Source organism: Tinamus guttatus, unplaced genomic scaffold (genome assembly GCF_059628265.1).
Source record: "Tinamus guttatus ecotype Peru unplaced genomic scaffold, ASM5962826v1 Tinamus_guttatus_pri_ptg000215l, whole genome shotgun sequence".
NCBI classification, from domain to species: domain Eukaryota; kingdom Metazoa; phylum Chordata; class Aves; order Tinamiformes; family Tinamidae; genus Tinamus; species Tinamus guttatus.
This window is the reverse complement of record NW_028288749.1, coordinates 7,027-29,879: the sequence shown is the minus strand read 5'-3', so window position 1 is coordinate 29,879 and position 22,853 is coordinate 7,027. Positions and strand designations below refer to the sequence as shown.

Here is a 22,853-nt window from a genome sequence, read left to right as displayed (position 1 = left end):
TAAGGATTCACATCAAGTCCTGCTGCTCTTTAACAGGCTTATGCTCTTATAATACCTTTATATGGCTAAAAAAAAAAAAAAAAATCTCCCAAACTCCCTTCCTACTCTTAACACTATAATTTTATTTGCTAAGGGGTTATCAATGTAAAACCATTTAAAAAGTAAACTATTTTCTTTTAGCCATTACCACTGTAAATTTAGTTGAGTTACACATCATTATCATAAAGTGTCCTGATCCATAAGCAGGTAGCAAAACATGGAATTTTATGGCAAATAATATTATTGCACTCAAATAACAATTAAAAAAGCATCTCCTTAAAGAACTTAAAACAACATCTATTACTGGTGTCCAAGATTAAAGTTAACTTTTTGTTTCTTCTTAAAACCTATTATTAAGTTTATTATAAGGCAGAGAAAATCTGATTCTAAAACATTCCATTTTATTCTTTAAAGCTGTAATTGAGTTAGAAACCTCAATTCATAAAAGGAAGATGGGGCAAATTTCTGAAGGCTAGGGTACTGTTTACCTTGGTAACAGCTGAACCAGCCGCAAGCCGATTTCCATCCCTTAACTTTGGCCAGTATCATCAGCAATTTTGCAATTTTCTGAAAGGCACCCACAAAAACTTTTAGGATGCTGAAAGCATCTCCAAGGACCTGCATAGCAGCTCATCAGCCACCTCAGTATTAGCTGGTCATGCTCAAGTGTCACAGCCCTACAGCTTCATCAGCCGCTTCTTCGGTCATAGAACTATACATAAAATCTCTCAGGCGCGAGTTTTTGAAATAGACATACGCTGCTGTATTAATCTGGAGGGTCTCCACAGACAAGAGATAAATGGAAGAATTCTATAAAATGTACAGATTAAAGCCGAAGAGACCATGAAATATCCCTCACATTCCTAGCTTCACCACCTACCGCTTTCTAGCAAGAGCCTAAAGCAAGAGCCCTCAGTATCTGCTATCAGTACTGCACTGCAATATCTTCACTCTCTGGGGCAGGCAAGAGGCAGTCAAAGCAGCTGTGTCTGTTCTAGCCTGGGATAAGCCACCAGAAATGCCTTTCCAAACCTTTCAGGCTGCAAGCCATAACTCACAAAACCAGCACAGATATATCTAGGTTAGAGGGCCTGGCACTGCCACTTGACCTGGCTCAGCATTGAGATGCCATCTCTAAGCCCCAGGAGCAGTTTTATTCTGTTCTCACTGGCAGCCTGCTTACAAACACACCTCGAAACATACTCTTTTTGTCAACTCTTCTACACAAGCAATAACTCTAGGCAGCTCATTATGGTAGGATTGATGAGAGCTTAACTACCTAAACCCTGTGTAACTACTAATCCACACAGATTTACCCGTGCTTATCTACACATAGATCAATAGTCAGCTGTGCTGTTAGCAGCACTGCTGGGATCAGAATCACACTCTATGCAGATTCCTATCACCCTCTGCATGGGCTCATTGCCCTGGCACCAACTGTAACAAACATGAAATTGCATATCCAGCACATGGTGGGATGCCTGAACAGGAGGCTAAGGGCTATAGGAAAACTGTTTCACAGCTTTGGAAGAAGGAAAAGGAAAATCACAAGGGAAAAAAAAAACAAAACAAAAAAAAACAGAAAAATCACACATTTTTTGCTCTTGATGCCAGTTTAAATGCTCCACAGTTTTTAGGATGCTGTGGGACAGGGCAAAACATTTTATTCAATTAAGTGTTATCTATGAACTATAAAATTCCATTGAGTTGAACCACAGCAAAAATGCAAGCACGCTCCATACTAATTCAAAAAGCAGATGGTGAGGAGAGAAGGGGGAAGAGATGAGAACATTAGTTTTTATACCCTAAACAAAATAGTGTTTTCACTAGCCCTGAGCATTACTAGGCATGAGCATTACTTCCATCAGTTTTACAGGAATACATCATGCAGGGTCTTTGCTTTCAGTTCGTTCCCCCTTTATAATTTATTCAAAAAAATTCCACTATTTTGGTTTAGACTAGTAGCATTAGCTAAAAAACAATCACACAACACTAGCTTAGGCTAACTCACTCGTTTTCATTCCTGGGCTTCCCAGCTTTGTCTTCTGGCTGGCCTAGTTAAAGAACAGAAAGTACTCAGAGCACTTCAAGAATGTACAACACACAAATAAAATGATCAAGCAGCAAGTAATTATCAAAGTTACTTTTAAAGAATAACTAAATATCCAATTGTGGTAAATGCTGCCATTTTTTTCTCAACTAGCCATTTAGTCTGTTTAACCAATACAGAACACAATCCTGTTTTCCTCTGGAGAGGAGGTTAATTGAAGGTCTTGAAGCCATTGAGTTCGATAACAAACGCTATGACCTGACTTGTATTCAGGTCAACCAAAAGCAAATTTGTTTCCAGACACAAGAAACCCCTTTCCTCCCCACCCCCCCCAAAAAACAAAACAAAAAACAAAACAACCCCCCCCACACACACACACACCATATACACTCAGGTGTTCTGAACACAGGTGTTCTAAAATCCTCTCTGACGATTCATACTGTGATACCCTAAGAGGCAACCAGTCCTGTGCTCGAGTCAATAGATTAAGTGAAAGGTGGGAGCAAATTCCCTACAAGTCCTTCTCACTGCAGCTGACACCCAGTACATTGGCTTAAGGTGCCACTCATGAAATTCAAAAACCTGCACTTGCTGCAATCTGAGACATCTGTCACTGACCTTGGTCACTGAGTAGCAGTAAGAGGGTTCACAGGCCGATCTAATTAAGCCAAAGTTAGCTCTCAATTGAAGGGATTTTCCACTGCCTTACTACCAAAGTTTTCTTAACTGTCTGTGCTAACAAAGAGAGGATGGGAACATGGCTTCAGTGTTTATGTTTTCTGTAGGCTCCTCATCTCAGTCTTGAGAGAATGATATAAAAATACAGGTAGTCTTCTAATAACATTAGGCTTAGACACATTCCTTTAGTAAACAGCAGCACTCACTTCCAGATCTAACTATGCCAATGCACACCCCAGTAAATATTCTTCTAGTTGAAGTTAGTCTTAAAGTAAGATTAATCTTCCTAGCTCTGCTGCAAGGTCTCTCTGGTGCATCTTCAAGGACTAATTTCATACCTGATGTGCTTCATAGACTGGAAGACTCAGGAGTCCAGCTATGCAGTGCCTCAGCACTGGATCTTGAACTAACCATTCACTCCATTCTTCCAAAAAAGTCCTGCAGCTGCTGAGACGTCTGGTTTGCTAGCAACACCGTCTAAGCACAACACAACTGAAAGACAAGGAAGCACAGTCCTAGAAGAGGAATATCTTGGCCTCAAACACTTCTTGACAGAACAAGCAGCTCAGCTCTGACCAAAACGAATTTTGTCTGCAGTTCCCTTCAGTGAACCTTGAAGGCCCCACACAAGTGTCAGACCTTGAGCTGGCGCTTCTTGCCTGGCTACTCAGAGCTTGTGTGTCTTATACTTTTGCATGCAAAAGAAGGCTCAAAACTACCACAGAAGTCTGTAGTTATAAGCTGTATTGATAAACCAATATGAAATTCCCATGAACATTAGTTGTCAGGCTAGCTTTCTTGAACACTAACATCAAAGAACAAAGACCTGAAGCTAATGAGTAACACTCTTCAAACGACAGTGTGTTGTGGAGAATCAGGAAACAACCTGTTTCTATGAAGTGCCACCTATATACTCATAGCAAAGACAGTAGCCCTATGGAATTCAGGAGAGGTTCAGGTACACACATGAAAATTGATTCAGTCTTGCTATGAAGCTCTCATTCAGATTTCTACAATACAAAAATTCCTTCTGCAATGATTAAGACTGTCTTATTGAGGTTTAAACATTACTATTGTCAAAGATTCTTTGACAAATCCTTAAGCCGAAATCTGAAAAAACTCCACACTGCACAAACATATCAAAATCATCTTAAGTGTTTTGTGTCCAAGGCCTTGAAACTGTTAAAGAGGTGGTGTTTCTCTTTTCTCATCCTTTCTTTGCCACAACAATAAAAGCAGGGTATTCTGGGCAGGATATTAATCATCATAGGAAGGTGGAGATCCTAGAACAATGGAAGCTCAACTGTAAAAATATTGTAACAAATATTATGAATTTCTCATTAATTTGAGCCAAAACCTCAGTGTAGCAAATAAACTATAACACGCAAATACCTAAACTTAATAATAAACCAAATTTAACTAACAATAACCTGGGCGAAATTCCAGATGTCTGTCACATGGCAAATGAGCTTTGTAGATGTGTACTCTGAACTTAATTACAGAGCACTTGAATGTAATGGCAGGAAATAAACAAAAAGAGGAAAAAAATATCAAAATGTTCTCCAAAGTCATATTTCATCTTCAGCACGCTCTTTCTTTCGAACACCCTATGGTCCTGATTAACAGCAATGCCTTAAGGCACATCCTTTTCCCTTTTTCTGAACATCAGAGTTAAAAACTTCTTTGAAATGTAACCAGTGCATACAACTCTTACTCAATGATAATGTTCAAACTCACCCTGCAATTTAAAATGTCACGCTTCTAATTGAAGAAATTGAATCACATAGAAAAAGCAAGAAGAATTAAAATCTCATCCTAAGTACAATAAAACTTCAAACAGTGTTGAAGAAATAAAAAACAGCCAAGCTAATAAAAAACAGACACAGCTTAAACAATCTTTCACCAACTAAATCTCACCTATGCTGTTACTCTTGGAATTAGGAAAGTAGAGGGAGCAGACCAGGACTGAAAAGATTAGAAAAGGAAGCGTGTAGTAAAGCACCAAAGCCAGACTCTGACCTCAGTTTTACTAGTATAAATCCAAACAACATCTACCGCAATGGAATTATTCCATCTAGAATACCCCATGTTATCAAGGTTGAGATATAACATCAAAATAGGAAAGTGGGACACACCACTGCAAACAAGAAACTAAGCAGCTGCAGCATAAACCAACATAGAATGGAGATATCAGAAATACCTACAGCCACAGATTCTATGGATTCAAAGGTTTTATGCAGTTTAAATCTGTGTCTGTTCTTTATACAGATTAAAGAGTTAAAAATCAAAACATGCTTCACTTATTCACGCCTTTTCTTTTTTTCCTTCTCCCCTCACCAAACAAAACTCAAGCCCAATACTCAATATTGGGAGGGCTATCTGTCAGCCGCTTTATCACAGAGGTCTTGCTTTTAGTGATTACATTACTCCATGCAGAGCACCACAGCCACTAAACTCTCCCTGGTTACTTCTTCCTTCCATGATGCAACAGCTGAATTCTCCAGAATGCAACACAGCCAACTTGCATTATTTTTGTCTTTATATACCATAGTTTGCTTTAAGTAATAGAACAACATCTAATTACAGTTTCAAGGGTGAAGGGCTGAATTTTTACTGGAATGGAAGCTTTTTCCACTTTCTGCACCTTGAGCATGAGTAACAACTGCACTATTTAAAACAAAGCTTGATACACAAAGAAACCACATTTTACTCACTGTCAGCACCCACATAAACAGACCAGATTTGCAAACACATGTAGATCCCGAATAACTCAATCTTTACAGTTACATGCAGCTCACTAGCACTATGCTCATTCTCTTCCAACTGCAGATATGCTAGCCAAGCAAATTGCCATCCCTCTGCAGAATCATCCTTCTAACAAAAGTTACCCTTTGCTCTGCAGCAAAACAGTTCATGCATGCTCTTCCAAACAAAGCTAATAAGCTGGAATTGCTTAGACTATTTTTGCTTACCTGGTTCATTTTGTCTAGAATTGCTAAGAAGCACCCACAGCTGGATATCAGAAAGGAAGGCAGTTAGTAGTGCAGAGCAGTATTTTTTTTGACCAGTACAGCTGCATCTCTAAGCAAACACATTTCCATATACTCAGCCAGAAATTCAAAGCACAAACAATAGAGTCAATTGGTCAGATTCAGGCCTGGCACAAACTCTAGAAACCTACCTTCTTTCATGACCAATATGTGAAAGGGATATCATTCTATCTGCCCTTGCTATCATTTTCCTTCATGTTAGAGGAAGTATCAACCACAATGGAGAGAGTAAGGGCAAGATTTCTCCATCACATCCTTCATTGTCTCTATTTAGGGCTACCACAGTACTTTTATTTAAGGGCAAGAACATGCTGCTTTTAGCAGCAACACATTTCACCATCAGGATCCAGTCTGTATATGCATAAGATACACTAGACTGCCAAGAAAACCTGAGATGAAATAGGGGAGTACTGAGAGGAGACACTGAATCTCTCAGGGAAAAGAGCCAATGGAAATTGTGAGAAAGGGAAGGGCAGAAGGCAGAGTGCAAGATTAAAAGATATGAAAGATTAGGAAAGAAAATGGAAAGAAAAAAAAAAAAAGAAGTATTTCAGTGCAAATAAGCAAGTTGTGGGTTTGTGGTTAGCACACAAAACTGACTCAGGAGTAAGCCACCTAAAGAGCCTAAAATGCCCTAAGACAACAAGATTTGGATATTAGGTAACAGATCATTACAAGAGGAGCAGAAACATCACTGCCTAAAACACGGTGTTCTCCAAGGTAATGAAAAAAGTTGTACTGAGAAGCGCGTGCCATGTGCCTGAGAAGGCTGCTGCATGGCCAGCAAAGAGGGCTACAATCTCTAATTAAAACAAGACTATCACTGTGCTTGGTGTCATACAAATTAAGTGACACACACAAAAAAAAAGGAACAGAAGGCCAAAAAAAGACTACTTGCATTTTGCAGACCTTGTCTCTCTTGCTAGATGCCCCAGCTATTGCAGCTTTACCTAAAGCCACACACCTACCTAACCATATTACTTGTTTAGAGACTAAAATGGTAGCTCTGACAAGTCAGCTGTGAAGTCTAAGTCTCTGAGAGTTTAGCTAATAAAGGACAAACATGTTTTGAGGCAGTTAACTTGATTTTTTCTGCAGAACTTTGCTTATTCCTCTGTAACTCAGTGCGAAAGCAGACTAGTTCAGTGAACTACAGCAAGACCTCTCTAACTAAACAAAAAGCTTTGTCCTTTGGAAAACAGACTCGGACATACCACTGTACAGCTTAAGAGAACGCAGGAAATGTTTCAGTGATATTCAGCATCCCCAGGGACACTTAACTTCAGCTCATGAAAATACACTAGTGTCCAAAGCTTGAAAATTACAATGGCTTCCTGCTTACACCCCCCCTCCTCTGGGCTATGAATCTAATTTAAACAAGATGGCAGGAATCCAGCAATAACCTATGGTCACAGATTAGAGCTGCTATCCTGAGCAAACAGCCCCAGACATTTTGCTGGGACTATAGCAACACAAGACATTCCTTCGTTTTCATTTAATTATACAAGTCTACCCCCACTCACTGTACTTCAGGGATTTTCCAGTCTGCAAACCTGGAGTTCCCTTCTGCTTTCAGTTACATCTAATTGCATACCAGTGTGATTGCAGAGGAGCCCCATTGACTATAATGCACCCTACAGTAACTCTGTTGATACTGGGAATTTGGCTACATCAGGCTACATAAAATTGTGTTTAAAACCTGTCTTCATATCTTGTAGCCTTATGACTGGAAAAACTGCCGAGGAAGGAAGCATTATAGCTCCTGTGAAAATACTGAAGCACTAAAATAAAAAGAAGAGGGAAAAAGCTAACTCCCTTTCAGCTTTAATTCAGTAAATGACTCTGCAACACTCAATTCATAAGGAGGCCAGCCGTTTTCCACAAGAGTCTGCTCCTGCGGACACCTCTAAAGAATAGTCTTAAATTCTCTCTACACACTACTGGCATACTCAAGTTTGAGAGTCCCCCTATATTATATACAGACTCTGAACACTTATATGCTTGATTGTCACCTAATGTCAAACACTATCTTTTATATTATCAGGAGCATATGGTAAGGAAACCATTATTCCAGAGAAGAGATGAGACCCTTAAGAGACCTTAATAGGGGTATATTAAGGAAAATAAATTCAACACTTCCAATTATCTTTCATTGCACAGGATGTATGCAGCTTTTTGGCATGTGTCTGGGAACACGTAATTGTCAAATATGCATAGATCCTACCAACAATGTTCACAAACTTAAAGCTGTGGTTAAGTATATTTTAGGAGAGTGCTACAATATGAGTAGAGCTGGAAAACTGCACACAGTTTCTTTTTGGAGAATACCGAACATGATGAAGAAAAACAAGATGGAAGAGTACACAAGGCATAGCATAGTAAGTTAGTATATATTCATAAATACATACAGCCTGTTCACATTTGTAATGCACAATAACTGTGTGCATCACACCTCTTATTTGTGGCTTATCCTCACAGAGATTATCAGCCCCATATTGCTGCCAGCATGACTCCTTTGGATTATACAGAAAGCATCTAGGTTACAACAGCCAATATTCAAGCTCTGTTGACAACTCCAAGTGAGGGCAAACAAGGTGTGCACAGGGCATCAGTGCTGCCCTACAGTAGCCACATCACTAGGTATCTGCCTTCACGAAGCTCAATTTCTTTTAAAGCTCCCTGCTGAGCTCCCTTTGGGAAAACTTAGCTCAGATTTAGCTCAAAATGCCCTACCAGTAGTAGTTCTTCAGCATGTCTAGGGTGGTGACACTGCAAGCCACGGGACATGGGTCAGATGCCAGCCTCTGCATAGCTTGGGAAGAACTCTCCTATGTCACAGTGGGGTGACACAACTTAGCCCCAGTGCATGCAGGCTAAGCTCATGTGAACACTTGGTAAGAGGATAAACAGTATAAAACAAGTCTCAGGGACTGTTATTTGGACAGTCAGTCCAAGTGCACAAGGCAAATAGAGAGCAGAAAGTCCCTCACTTGACTTCTTTCCTGCTAAATTACTTCATCCATCCCAAATTCACGGTCTCAGCTGAATTAACTTTGACCCCTTCTGCAGCAAGGGAAAGCAAATGAAACCTCCAGAGCACATTTCATATGTTAAAAATAATGAATTGCTTTGTAAAGATGCCCCATTTTTGCGAGTTAGAGGAGCCTTTAGGGAGTTACTCTTCTAACTAAGGCTCCGCAGACTAAAGCATGATAGGACTAATCCTGTCCTCCAACTCTGAGACCTAACACGATCCCATTGAAATGCTTCATGAATACAGAGTCCTTGTGTTCCTAGTACGGCACCAAAAAAAAAAAAAAAAAAACTCGGCTCACAAATGTAATCAGCTTAAAAGAGATGGTACGTGTTCTTCAAAACGCTGCAAGAGGAGTGTAATGGGCACACACAAGGAGATGCATGCATGACCCATTCCAACATAAAATGGAAAATGTGGACCTAGAGCTTAACAATGGCAGAATATGAATTTACAATAGGCATAACTGAATCATAGAATCATAGAATGCTTAGGGTTGGAAGGGACCTCTAGAGATCATCTAGTCCAACCCCCCTGCATACGCAGGGTCACCTAGAGCACGTGGCACAGGACTGCATCCAAGCGGGTTTTGAAGATCTCCAGAGAAGGAGACTCCACAACCTCTCTGGGCAGCCTGTTCCAGTGCTCTGTCACCCTCACTGTTAAGAAATTTTTCCTTAAGTTCCTATGGAATTTTTGATGTTTCAGTTTCCGGCCATTTCCTCTAGTCCTATCAGTGGCCACCATTGAAAAGAGACCATCCCCGTCCTCTGCACTCCCTCCCTTGAGGTATTTATATACACTGATTAGATCCCCTCTCAGCCTTCTCTTCTCCAGGCTGAACAGGCCCAGCTCCCTCAGCCTCTCCTCATAGGGCAGATGTTCCAGGCCCCTGATCATCCTTGTGGCCCTGCACTGGACTCTCTCCAGCAGCTCCACATCCCTCTTGTACTGTGGAGCCCAGAACTGGACACAATACTCCAGATGCGGCCTCACCAGGGCTGAGTAGAGGGGCAGGATCACCTCCCTCGACCTGCTGGAGATGCTCTTCTTAATGCAGCCCAGGATTCCACTGGCCTTCTTGGCCACGAGGGCACACTGCTGCCTCATGGTCAACTTATCGTCCACCATGACACCCAGGTCTTTCTCTGCAGAGCTGCTCTCCACAAGGTCGGTCCCCAGCCTGTACTGGTGTCTGGGGTTATTCCTCCCCAGGTGCAGGACCTTGCACTTGGCCTTGTTGAATTGCATGAGGTTTTTCACCGCCCAGTTGTCCAGTCTGTCCAGGTCCCTCTGGATGGCAGCACAGCCCTCTGGGGTATCGGCTACTCCTCCCAGTTTGGTATCATCAGCAAACTTGCTGAGGGAGCACTCTGTGCCTTCATCCAGGTCATTGATGAATAAATTGAACAGGACTGGACCAAGGACTGACCCCTGGGGGACCCCACTAGCCACAGGCCTCCAACTAGACTCTGCACCGCTGATCACCACTCTCTGGGCCCTGCCATCCAGCCAGTTCCTAATCCACCTCACTGTCCACTCATCTATCCCACACTTCCGGAGCTTGCCCAGGAGGATGTTGTGAGGGATGGTGTCAAAAGCCTTGGTGAAGTCGAGATAGACGACATCCACCGCTCTCCCCTCGTCTATCCAGCTGGTCATTTCATCATAGAAGGCTATCAGGTTAGTCAGGCAAGATTTCCCCTTGGTGAATCCATGCTGACTACTCTTGAGCACCTTCTTGTCCTCCATGTGCCTGGAGACAACGGCCAGTAGGAGCCGTTCCATCACTTTTCCGGGGACGGAGGTGAGGCTGACTGGCCTGTAGTTGCCTGGGTCCTCCTTCTTGCCTTTTTTGAAGACTGGCGTGACAGTCGTCTTCTTCCAGTCTTCCAGCACCTCCCCCGTTCTCCAGGATCTTTCAAAGATGATGGAGAGCGGCTTAGCTATGGCATCTGCCAGCTCCCGCAGCACTCTGGGGTGCATCCCATCAGGGCCCATGGATTTGTGGGTATCGAGGTTCCTTAGGTGCTCTCTGACCCAATCTTCCTCTACCCAGGGCAAGTCTTCCCCTCCACCAGCTTCTTCTCTTGTCTCTAGGGCCTGGGGCTCTAAAGGGCTGCCCTTGGTAAACACCGAAGCAAAGAAGGCATTGAGCAACTCTGCTTTTTCTGTGTTATTTGTAACCAAGGTGCCCATCCCGTCCTCCAGCGGACCCACATTTTCCCTGATCTTCCTTTTGCTGTTAATGTATTTGAAGAAATTTTTTTTGTTATTTTTAACGTCCCTTGCCAGCTTACCTTCCAGACGTGCCTTAGCTTTCCTTGTCGCATCTCTGCACTCCCTGACTATGTTCCTGTATTTCTCCCAGGGGACCTGTCCTTTTTTCCACATTCTGTATACCGCTGCCTTCTGCTTGAGCATTGCCACAAGCTCCCGCAGGTCTCCTGCCCCCTCTGCCTCCCTTCCTACACACAGGGATGCACTGTTGCTGGACGTGGAGGAAGTGCCGCTTGAAAACTAACCAGCTCTCTTGGGCCCCCCTGCCTTCTAGAGCACTAGCCCATGGGATTCTACCGAGGAGGTCTCTGAAGAGGCTAAAGTTGGCCCTCCTGAAGTCCATCGTCGCAAGGCTACTTACAGCCCTGCCTCCTCCTCGTTGAATCCTGAACTCCACCAACTCATGGTCACTGCACCCGAGGCTACCCCCCACCTTCACATCTCCTACTAGGCCCTCCCTATTTGATAGCATGAGGTCCAGTAGCCCACCTCTCCTCGTCGGCTCCTCCACAACCTGCGTCAAAAAGTCATCGTCGATGCTCTGCAGGAACCTCCAGGACTGCTTATGCCTGGCTGTGTTGTCCTCCCAGGTGATGTCGGGGTAGTTGAAGTCCCCCATGAGAACCAGGGCCTGTGACCGTGAGGCAACATCCAGCTGCCTATAGAAGGCCTCATCAACCTCCTCGTCTTGGTCAGGTGGCCTGTAGCAGACACCCACCACAGTGTCTCCCACATTAGCCTGCCCTCTAATCCTTACCCACAAGCTCTCAACTCGCTCATCCTCGACTCCCAGGTTGAGCTCCATGCATTCCAGTTGCTCTCTCACATAAAGAGCAACTCCACCACCTCGCCTTCCCAGCCTGTCCTTCCTAAAGAGCACATAGCCTTCCATGGCAGCGCTCCAGTCGTGCGAGCTATCCCACCACGTCTCTGTGATTCCGATGAGATCATGACGCTGGGACCGCACACAGATCTCCAGTTCATCCTGCTTATTCCCCATGCTTCGCGCATTGGTATACAGGCATTTCAGGGAAGCAACAGAGGCCACAGGTTTCCCAGGAGGGGTGAAAGAGGACACTCCGGGATCATTTCCTATCCTCACTTCCCCACTACCATACTCCCGCTGGCCGCCATCTGACCTGGGCTGTGCGGTACTGCTTGCCGCGTCAGTGTGCCACTCCCCTTCCCCCTTCTTGCCTAGTTTAAAGCCCTCCTAACCAGGTTGGCCAGCCTTTTTGCAAAGAGACGTGTGCCCCTCTTGCTAAGATGAGTCCCATCATTCCCCACTAGCTGTTGGTCATCAAACAGAGACCCATGGTCATAGAAGCCAAAACCCTGTTGCCAGGCCCAGCGGCGCAGCCAGTTGTTAAGCTGCCATATCCGCCTTCTCCTCCTTGAGTCCATTCCCCTCGTTGGCAGAATGGAGGAGAACACCACCTGGGCACCTGTACCTTTGATGGCCATCCCTAGGGCTCTGAAGTCTTGCTTGACGTCCCTCATTTTCCCCATGGCATCATTAGCACCCACATGAATCAATAGTAGAGGATAATAGTCAGACTCATGAACAATTCTTGGGAGCCTTTCTGTGACATCCTTTATTTTGGCCCCAGGCAAGCAGCAGACCTCTCTGGATGAGGGGTCCGGTCTACATATCGGTGCCTCCGTGGCACTGAAGGATTTAACAGCAACACATCTCAAACAAAAAATGCTTAAAAATGGCAATAGTTATTAAAATTGAATCATATTCAACAATGTCACTCATACATTTTTCCTGGCAGGAGTAGAGTATATGAAGCAGTCAGCTCATGGCACATTTCATTAATCATATTCTTTCTAACAAACTGCTCATTATCAAAGAAGGGTGAGGCAATCAAGTAACTCCAATCTTTTTCAACAGAGAAATTGTTTTGCCATTTGCAGACTGAGAAACATATGTTCCCAGGTTTTTTTTTTTTTTGAGCTGTGTGTGTCTCCTTCAAAACCAAAGTCCAACAGCATAGGCCACAAACAAAATCACTAATTGGAGATTGTACACCAACTGGTCTCCAAGGGTTTTTCATGCCTAGAAGGTTCCTATCATTCCTTAGGCTACATTCCAAAAAAAAAAAAAAAAAAAAAAAAAAAAACCCACACACAAAAAACACCACAACAACTTACTACACAAAAAAGGCTAAACAAAACAAAAAAAAGCAGTTAACTAAATGAAGTACCTGCCCCTTTTCCACACTCTAGAATCCAGTTTATCCAGAGCTCACCCAACTGAATAAAACCTGCTCCAGTTAGTAGAATTTCCAAGCAGCTTCCAGTACACAAACGGAGAAGTGGAAAGCACAGACCAGAAACAGGCTTGTTAATCACACTTGCAGTTCGCATAACATAAATATACCCATGAGGTTTCTAAAACCTGGATACTACAGGATGAAAAATGTCCCAGACACACAACATAAAGCACTGATCAAATGTAAACTCATTTTTTTCCACAGTTGTTCAAGGAAGCTTGAAGTTCAATTGGTACCAGCAGGCTGCTTCGAGCACCATCACTTCACGCCACTACATAAGAACTAACAGCATTTATCCTCCTGTTAATGTACAGTCCAGCATATGTTCTGTATCACGCAAACAGAGCTTTCAAACAGAACGCGAACACATCCCCACACCTGATCCAGATCAAACTTTTACTGCTAGATGATAAAGTAGCATAAGGATTAGGGACCACAGAGTCCCAGTTTAAGCTGCCTTCACTTTTTGATTTTTTTTTCTTCATTATTCTGTGAAAATTCAAGTTTCCCTCTTCAGCAAAGGCATTCACTAGTAATTCACACCACAGAAAGCACTGGTTTTATAGTTGAATTCCAGCATTTCTGCTTTAAAGTAGTGAGACCAGCATTTTGAGAGGCAAATATTCTGTGGTTAATTGTCAATACTTGTTTAAATTGTAATCGCCTTTGTCATTTTCCCCTCTACATATAATCAAAAAAAAAAAAAAAAAAATCAATCTTACACCGAACTTCTTAAAGAGAAAAAAGCAATACAGTGTTTATGCCTTCTGGCTCATTTCATTCCTATGTATTCTCATGAAACAACTGTTGTCTGCAGACAATAAGAGGCAGAATATCTAAATCTCTGGGAGGGATGCAGATTGCTTTATTCATAGCTTAAAAGCACTTGAGGATCTGCATCAAATTTCTGTTTTTTATAAACCTTTAGAAATTTGATTTGCGGGAGCTTAAAGCAATTCAATACAAGCATACATCAGAATTTTTTCTTCCATTTCCATTCCACAGAGCTCTCACCAAGACTTGTAGCCAAAGCTGCCTACTGTTAAGTAATTATTGTCAAAACCAGGATTAATTTGGCTTTCTATATATGACTTTCTGTGGAAACACAAGCTGCTTGCTAAGGGGAGAAGGGAAGAAGGGGAGAGGGAGAATAAAAGAGAAAGCTACTAAATTCAGCTCTTAGGCTGTTTTAATCTATATTCACTATTTTATCAGACATTAATATATCCGGTGAGAGTGACGCCATTTTACACAAAAGGAGTAGTACTTAACATAACTGTCCCAGACAGACCCCCCTCCAAAAAAAAAAAAAAAAAAAAAAAAGCTTCAACAGGCCTCCTCCTCCCCTTCTATAAACTGCTTGGATAATTCAAAACACCATCAGATATGTTGTGCCAGCTACTTTTAATGAGTTTACTATTTTACCAGTTTAAAAGGCATAAGTTTCACAATTCTTTAATCTGGCTCAGTATTGGCTGATTTCTATTTGAGATCAATCAGTACATTCCATTCTCAGCAGGATATACGATCCCTCCACAATGTCTACATTTTTCTATTGAGTAGTGTTCAGCGAAGATGAGAGCAGTTAAGTGATTTATAAGAAAATCTATTATATCTGGAAGTGAGAGAGTAGGATCCTGATTATAAGCCACAGTGCGTGGAAGCAGTAACATTAATGTAAAGATTCTATGGCAACCGACAGAAGGTTTTCATGTTATAAAAACCCTGTGTTCAAAAGGGAATGTAGAAGTTTGTGCAATTATTTGCTATTTTGTTGCATGTTGAATATTTAAAGCATGGTGCTTTACCACCGCCTGCCAAGCAACAGTATGTAAGGCACTTTGCCCATGAGAAGTGCCCTCTATCTAAACTCCAGAAATTATGGAGCACAGATGTACCCTTCTAGATAGCAAGCCCCATTTGCAAAATCAGCAACATTATTTGGGGGCTAGAACAACATTGGAATACATGGCTAATAAGCTAGAGGATTCTTTATATAATGGTCACTTGTTTGAGCTGAAGATAGCAAAACAAAATCAGGGATGACTAATAACTCCAGGCAAATTCAGTAGGCAGGAGTTTCATATATTGCTTTAAGACATTTCAATCTCTTCTACATTGCATTACGAATTATTTGAGGCACTATCAGCCTTTCCCTGGAAAAGGAAATCCCAATTTTATCTTCCTGCAAAACAGGGGTAATAGTACATTCCCGTGTGAAAAAGATTTGAGAATTGGAAACTAAGTTACTTATCAATCAATGATTAATTTGAATAATTTAGTAGTAACAATGACAACAACAAGGAAGGCATATGTAGGACCCTAACTAAACTGAGTATTTCCTGGTGAAACTATCAATGGTAGGAGAATAAGTAAAAATGACATTCAAAGTTATATAAAAAAAAAAAATCAACTGGTAGTTGTTACACCAAGTTCTTGTTATAGCTTATCTTCCTACATACTAAGTTGACACTGAACACTTGTAAGTTTGTATCATATCTTCTAAGCTTTGAACAAGAGAAATGTAGGCCTGAACTTAAAAGTGCACTTTCATGCATAGATAGTGACAGAAATAGTAAGTTAAAAATTGATCAAATCCGAAAACTTACACAAGCAAATACACAAATAGTATTTTCAAAATTTTTTACACCACTAAAAACAAAAGCTTATTTGAAGAATTAGTTAGGACAACTTTAACCTGACATTTTGCGATGCATCATTAGAACTACTGCACTAGAACATTAAAAACAGATTTGTTAAGTGAGCACATTTTTTCACTTTAGCTGTGAGGAATAACATGAAACCCACATATCTCTGAAAACAAGAGTATTTAAACTGCATGGAGAGAACTATTTTCACTGAGGCACTTATACTCACCAGACAGATCTGGGACAAGTCTTCTCTTTGCTTCCTGCAAATAATATTGGATTTTGACACCTACACAGTGTTTTGAAAACATCTGCTCACAGGAAACTCATCTGCAAGCAGTTCATACCTCCTTGCCAATCCAATAATCGGTTCAAATACTATATAGCTATAGTTTTGCCTACTGCAGAAGGTTATGTGGTGTTCCAAATGTGGAGAGGAAGAGCTACTTTCCAAAGACAAGCAAGACTACTCAGAACCTACCAAGTCTTCTCTTAGTGGGCATCTGAACACACTGAATTCACAGAACATAGCACAGACTGATGTTAGGTGTGTTTCTCCCAAACTTTTCTGGTACTGCCCCATCCTTGGTTCAAACTGTACTTTTGTACTGCTGTGCTAGCGAACTCAAGTATCAGTGCAAAATATTCCATTTCAGTTAAACCTCTGCTCCCTACTTGGAATCTACTGCCATACTGTCTCACCCCACTAATGTTCCTGTTCTTTAGTAAAACTGAATATTGGAACATTTATATCCTCAGCTAAAATAAACAGAGGGTAGAAAATGACCTCTTCCTCCTTCTTCAGAGGAGGAAGGCAGACAATTCAACTTGAATTTCCTAAATGGAAAAAGGTTTCGTACGACTTATCTATATACATTCAGACACGGTTTTAAAATTTTAATAGACACTCATTAACCACAAAGCAAATTCTGAGGCCAAAGTACACAAGTGACAATGGAGAGCACAAAAGTTAAGTTTTTTTCCAATGAGTTATTCCACACTACTAGACAAATTTTGCATGAGAAAACTACTGGTTGTGAAAGTCAATGCTGTTTATCTGTAGATACACAAAGACATGAGTTGTTGGCTTATATTTGAAGAGTTGGCCAGGCAACCTCAAAGGTCTGAATTAAAAACAGGAAAAGTTTCAGCTGAGCAAAGGTGGGTGCTTTATTGTTATGCCTAGAGAATAGTCTATTCCTCATCACTTTCAAATGTCTTTTTCAAGACAGCAGTTAATATGTCAAGGAAGGGCTACACTTTTCCATTCCTGCATACAGCTTTCCTTCTCCCTTTATTCCACATCTGGATCAACTATAATACTTTTTATTTCCAAAGCATGAAATATTTTAATCCTTTCTGTTCCTCTTCTAGAAACATATTAGACTTCTTAAACATAAGAAAGGCAAGCCTCTCAGTGCCTTCTCAACTTGTTCCATGCTAGTATGTGGCCCAGCAACCTAACTAAGTAGGGTAGTATGTTAAAAATGACCATGTACCATTACTCCATTATGTAACTGGAGCTTTGCTTTCAGAAAAAAAGGGAGTAGGATTGAGGGGAGAAACAGTGCATTTCCAGTTCTTCTACACATTTGCTTTGTGACCCTAATGCGTCAAGTAAAATAATTATTTCCCCACATGAACAGTAGCATTATTAATGTTCTCCTATTTCTTGCAATACACTGCTTATTTGCAATAGACAATATACTGCTTATTTGATTTGTAGGGAAAATACACAATGCTAAGACTGGAGTTTTGTAGACAAGCTGATCATTAACAAATCTGTATGTTAGGAAGTCCGCACTGTTTATTACTGTAACTGCTTTCAAGTTCCAAGGAAAATTAAAGCCCACAAACAAAACGTTACTGCACATATCCTTGCATGCACAATCTGAGGTACAACAAAGAGTTGCAGCTTCATTCAGGTTTACCAAAACCTTCCAGTTCTGACTGGACTTCACTCCAAGATGAAGGAGGCTGGGTAAAGAGTCAGATTGTTTCCTCTATGTTACCTTTCCATGGAGGGAAAAAAAAAAAAAAAACCCACACACTATTTGAACTCTAGATAGTCCATTAAAATGACTGCATTTACAGAAGTGGGTTACCTAAAAATACGCAGCATATTATGCTACATAAGCTATATTCTCTTCATTTTCCTTATAATTAAAATTATTGGAATTAATATTTTAAAATAGTCACTCACACAAAAGGAATGCTTGATATAAAAAGAAAAAAAAGATGAAATCATGCAGGGTCAAAGTTATTACTGGTATAATTCCATTAGTTTTACAGAATAATACCGGGGATGAATTTGTCCTCTTAGGCTTGTTTTCCTTTCCAAAATTCCTTAATGGTATAAAATAAAAATAGAAAGGCTGGCCACAGATGCTAAATAAAGACATTCCGAGTCCAGTTTGGTTACCACAGAATACAATAGGAGTTAGCACAAGATCAGAACCCTCTACACACAGCTACAAAAGCATTCATTGATCTTAAGCTTTAGATCCAATTTAAGTTTCCCTACGCCAACCCTCCTTAATTAATTATTTTGTCAATTTTCCAATTGAAGACAGTCTTGCAAGCAGCTTCTTTTTCAATACCCTTTTCACCATCTATGAAATTTCTGTGATCATATTTAGGCACTGGAAAAAACACAGCTGAAAAATCCCTGTAATCTGCTGGAAGTGTTGCACATGCACACACATGAAGAGGAATGCAGAACAAAAGGCTTTTCCAAAATGGAAGCTCAGCATACCACAGGATAACATGGTGGTGACAGAACGTGAAGTCCATCCTTTAATTCTTTTGGAAGCCATAATTCTGATCTACACCAAAAACTCAGGCTTAATACAACAAAACATACTTGTCAGTCACTTCTGTTTTACCAAAATACTATAGCCTGAGCAAAACATCACTGTGATAGTGATAATATTGATTTCAAAGCTACCACTAAAGACTACAACTTGTCTTTGTAACATAGTGCAGCACTGACAGACAGCACTCTGAAAATAATACGGTCTAGCAGAACACAGTAGGATTTCAAATAATTCCAATTATCTATGATTCTGATGTTCCTTGTGGTGATATCAAGCCTCTCCCAGGACAAACTATCATACGATTTTGAAAAATACACTCCCATCTTCAAAAAACTCTGATTTTCTATACGGTACTCAAGTTCATTGCACACTGTGCAACAGAAGTTACAAAGCCAGAGAAATTAAAAGCTAAATTATCATAAAATTTAAATCATAAGGATAATCTAGTTATAACTATAGTTACACAAGAGTATATCTGGATAGTTTTATGCACAGAGAAGCTCCTTGATGCTGAGCTCCAAATACATGCTGCACTCCTAGCAGAGTTCCATTTGCCTCACAAAAATATAAAGAAAATACATCTGTGCAGCTGTAGAAAGCTCTATTTTGAAAAACAATCTGTTGCGCAAATAATCAGACAACTTGAGAAAAAAACATTATGCTCATCAACTTAGCTAAACAGACTTCAAAGAGAACAACACTAGGCCAAAGTAAATGAGTGGGACACTGTGAAATCCAAGCCAAACAGCAATTTTTGTAGAGTTTTGAGGAAATGCACTTTTCTCCAGATGCAAAAGAGATATTGAAAAGTTGGTCACGACAGTATTGCTTGCATTTTCTTTTGAAGTACCTACCTTGGGTCATCACCAAATGCAAGATTCCGACCAGTGCTCTGAGCTGCTACATCCCTAAAACTCCGAACAGCAGACTATACTATTTACTACCAATATTTACATTAAAATACAGAAATAATTCTAATAATCTAAGACAAAATAAGGTTTAATATTATGCATTCTCCACTTTCGAATTGCTTTAAGACAATAGCAAATTACCCATCACACTATGACCTACTATGACCCACCCCTTCTGGCTGGGCAGGGGCTTCCATATCAAGTTATGTAACAGGATACATAATTTACATTCGCCAGGGGTTCTTAATTGCTTAGGCCAGAACTCTGCAGGCCTGGGTTTCAGTTATTCTGTGTGACGAAATCTAACATTTGCCAAGGAAAGGGGTCTCCAGTGAAAAGGGAGGAAAGGGGGAGGAGGCAAGGAAACCACAACTCTGAGTAGTGGGGCAAAAAAGTCTGAATCAGGGGAGGAAGGTAGTAGTGGATGCTAATTGAATGCTAATTGCATATGTAGAGACTAAAAAAAAAAAAAAAAAAAAGGCGATGCAAAAAAGTATGATTAAAAGAATCAGTCTGCAACAAAAGCAAGAAAATTCAGAAAGCCAGTGAACACGAGGTTCAGGGAGAATGGAAAAGAGGGGGGGAAAAAACAAACAAGCAAAAAGAATAAGAGAACACATGTAGGATGGGGGGGAAAAAGTAGCTATTGAAACAAGGGATTTGAAATTAACTTGTAATGAAAGCTAAGCATTAAAAGTATTAGTAATATGAGAGCTGTAAATTCATTATATCAAGGATGCAAAAAAGCAGAGGACAAAGTACCAACCACACAAACTTGCAACCTAAAGTTGTTCCATGCAAAAATCACTCGCATGCTTTCCAGGTTCATGCAGGTGCCCAAGATATTCTGAAAAGAGAACTATCAATGCTCATAAGGAAACATTTCAATGAGGAGAGAGGAAAAATACATAAATAGATTAAAAAGAGAAAATAAATAAAACAAAAAAACACTACCTTATCATGCTAAGTTCTCCTTGGAAAGTAATGGGACAGAAAATACCAGATTGGTTTTTTAAAAAGATATAAAACAGCTCAGTGCTTACACCTGTCCAAAACCCTTTTTCCCTTGCTGACTTCTGTGGCCTTATAGTCTTTTAAGTCACATAAGCATTTGTTTCATAAACCATTAGAAAGGTAGGGGCGAGGGGAGGGAGGGGAGGAGCACAGGAGAACAAAATTAACATCAAATATAAAAACAAGAAACAAAAGAAATGGGTAAAAATTCCTTTTTGTTAACAGTACACTGATGGACTCCTAGCAGTAACAACATATATACACAATCATGGATAACTAAATAGCAAAACTTGCAAAGACAAGGTTTTCATTGATTTTTCAAGTAAAGGATTTAAGATGATTCTATCAATAGCAAATAAATACTTTGCAGGAAGAAATAACTGAGGTGGGGAGAGAGAGGTCTGTTTTCACTGATGATATCCTGCAAAGGGTAAAATTGTATGGACTGATTTCTAAAATGCCACATTCCAAAATATTCCATGGAAACTAGATCCAGAAAGGTATTTGCAAGGATTTTTTTTTTTTTGCATCTTCCCCTCCTCTTTCCCCCCCCCCTTTTTTTTAAAAGAAAAAAAAATACTGCATAGTAAAGCACACATCACTAGCTTGAAGCATCCTGTTCCTATTTCCTTGTCAAGTCACTAAAAGATCCTTGACAAGGGAAGAGGAAGAAAGGCATAGAAAAGGAATAGAAAACAGATGCTGAAAGACAGGAACACAGGATGCACAGCGGAAAGAAAGAGGTAGAGTGGTAGAATGAGAGAGAGGAGGAAGAACCCAAACTTAAAAAAGAAAAAAAAAAAAAAGTATGAAAAGCTTAAACAGTCAACAACAAAACTCAGGCAAAAGTGTGATGATATTGTGTAAGTTAAATTGCTTCCATAGAAGAACATGTTTTTTTTAAAAAAAAAAAAAAGAAAAAAGAAAAAAAAAGAAAAAAAAAACAACAAAAAAACCCCACTAATTTCTAGTACATGTGTCCTCCACAGCAGAAAAATCACAGAGGCAACTTACCTTTTCAGAGCTATTTAAAGCCCCCCAAAACTACTAGGTGGTATTGATGGAGTATTTTAAAGAAAAGTTACCTCAGCTTATCTGATTTTTTAAAAGTTCTGCTGCTGAAAGGCAGAAAAGGCAGAAGCATAGAGCTGCCATCAAGCTACCACAGAGAAGAGATGCCCCGTGGAAAGCATGAACAAGACATGGCACAAAAACGTTTATACCTCAACCCCCCGGGACTGCAGGGAACTGAACCCTTCCTACAAACAACCTTGAGAGGAAAAAAAAAGATCTCCTCTTGGTGCTTTTTGAGCAGCTCAGGGCCCTCGGTCACGCTGGAGAGAGGCTCCGTGCCTTACCCGGGTCGTGGAAGGGCACCAGCGCGAAGTTGTGGAGCGGCCGCTTGGGTCTCCTCAGGGAGGTCTCCAGAATCTTCGACGCGCCCTCGATGACCTGCACCAGGTCGTCGTACATGGAGCCGGTCACGTCGAAGACGAAGGCGAGGGTGGAGGCGCCGTCGGGGACGTTCCCGGCGCTGGAGCCCGGCGAGGCGGCACAAGGGCACGAGAGCAGCAGGAGCAGCAGCGCCGGGGCGCAGCTCGGGCAGCCCATGGCTGGCGACGTCGCCCCAAGAGCGCCCGCGACCCCCGCCGAGACCCGCAGAGGCGGCGGGGGCGACGTGGGCAGGGAGGCCGCCCGGCTTCGCTAGCGGGACGGCGGCTCCCGCCTCCCGGCCATGCCGCGACTGGCGGCGACCGCGAGCGCCGGCACCGCCGCGCCCGCCCGCGCGCTCCCATTGGCCGCCGCGACCCCCCGGCGCCCACCTCAGGGGCCCCCTGCGGGGTGGCCGTTAACGGCCGTTAACGGTAGCCGGGTGGGGCGGGGCGGGGCGGGGCGAGTAGCGGGAGGCGGGGGGAAGGGGGATGTTGCCTGAAGCTCCGGTCCCACCTGTGGTATTTTCACCTCGCTGCGCGGGCGCGGGAAGACTAAAAGGTGTTCTTTGTTGTTGTTATTTATGCTTTTACTTAGTTGTTTCAAGTTGCGGCCACATCCGC

General features: G+C 41.6%; 1 protein-coding gene across 1 annotated transcript in view; it reads right to left on the bottom strand.

The window, feature by feature from the left end:
• Positions 1-22,410, bottom strand: part of HMCN1 (hemicentin 1) — a 147,076-nt gene extending 124,666 nt beyond the window's left edge. The window contains exon 1 of the mRNA XM_088524884.1: positions 22,158-22,410. Coding sequence (XP_088381010.1) covers positions 22,158-22,410 — 253 coding nt within the window. The remainder of the gene's footprint in view (positions 1-22,157) is intronic.
• Positions 22,411-22,853: the final 443 nt, after the last annotated feature.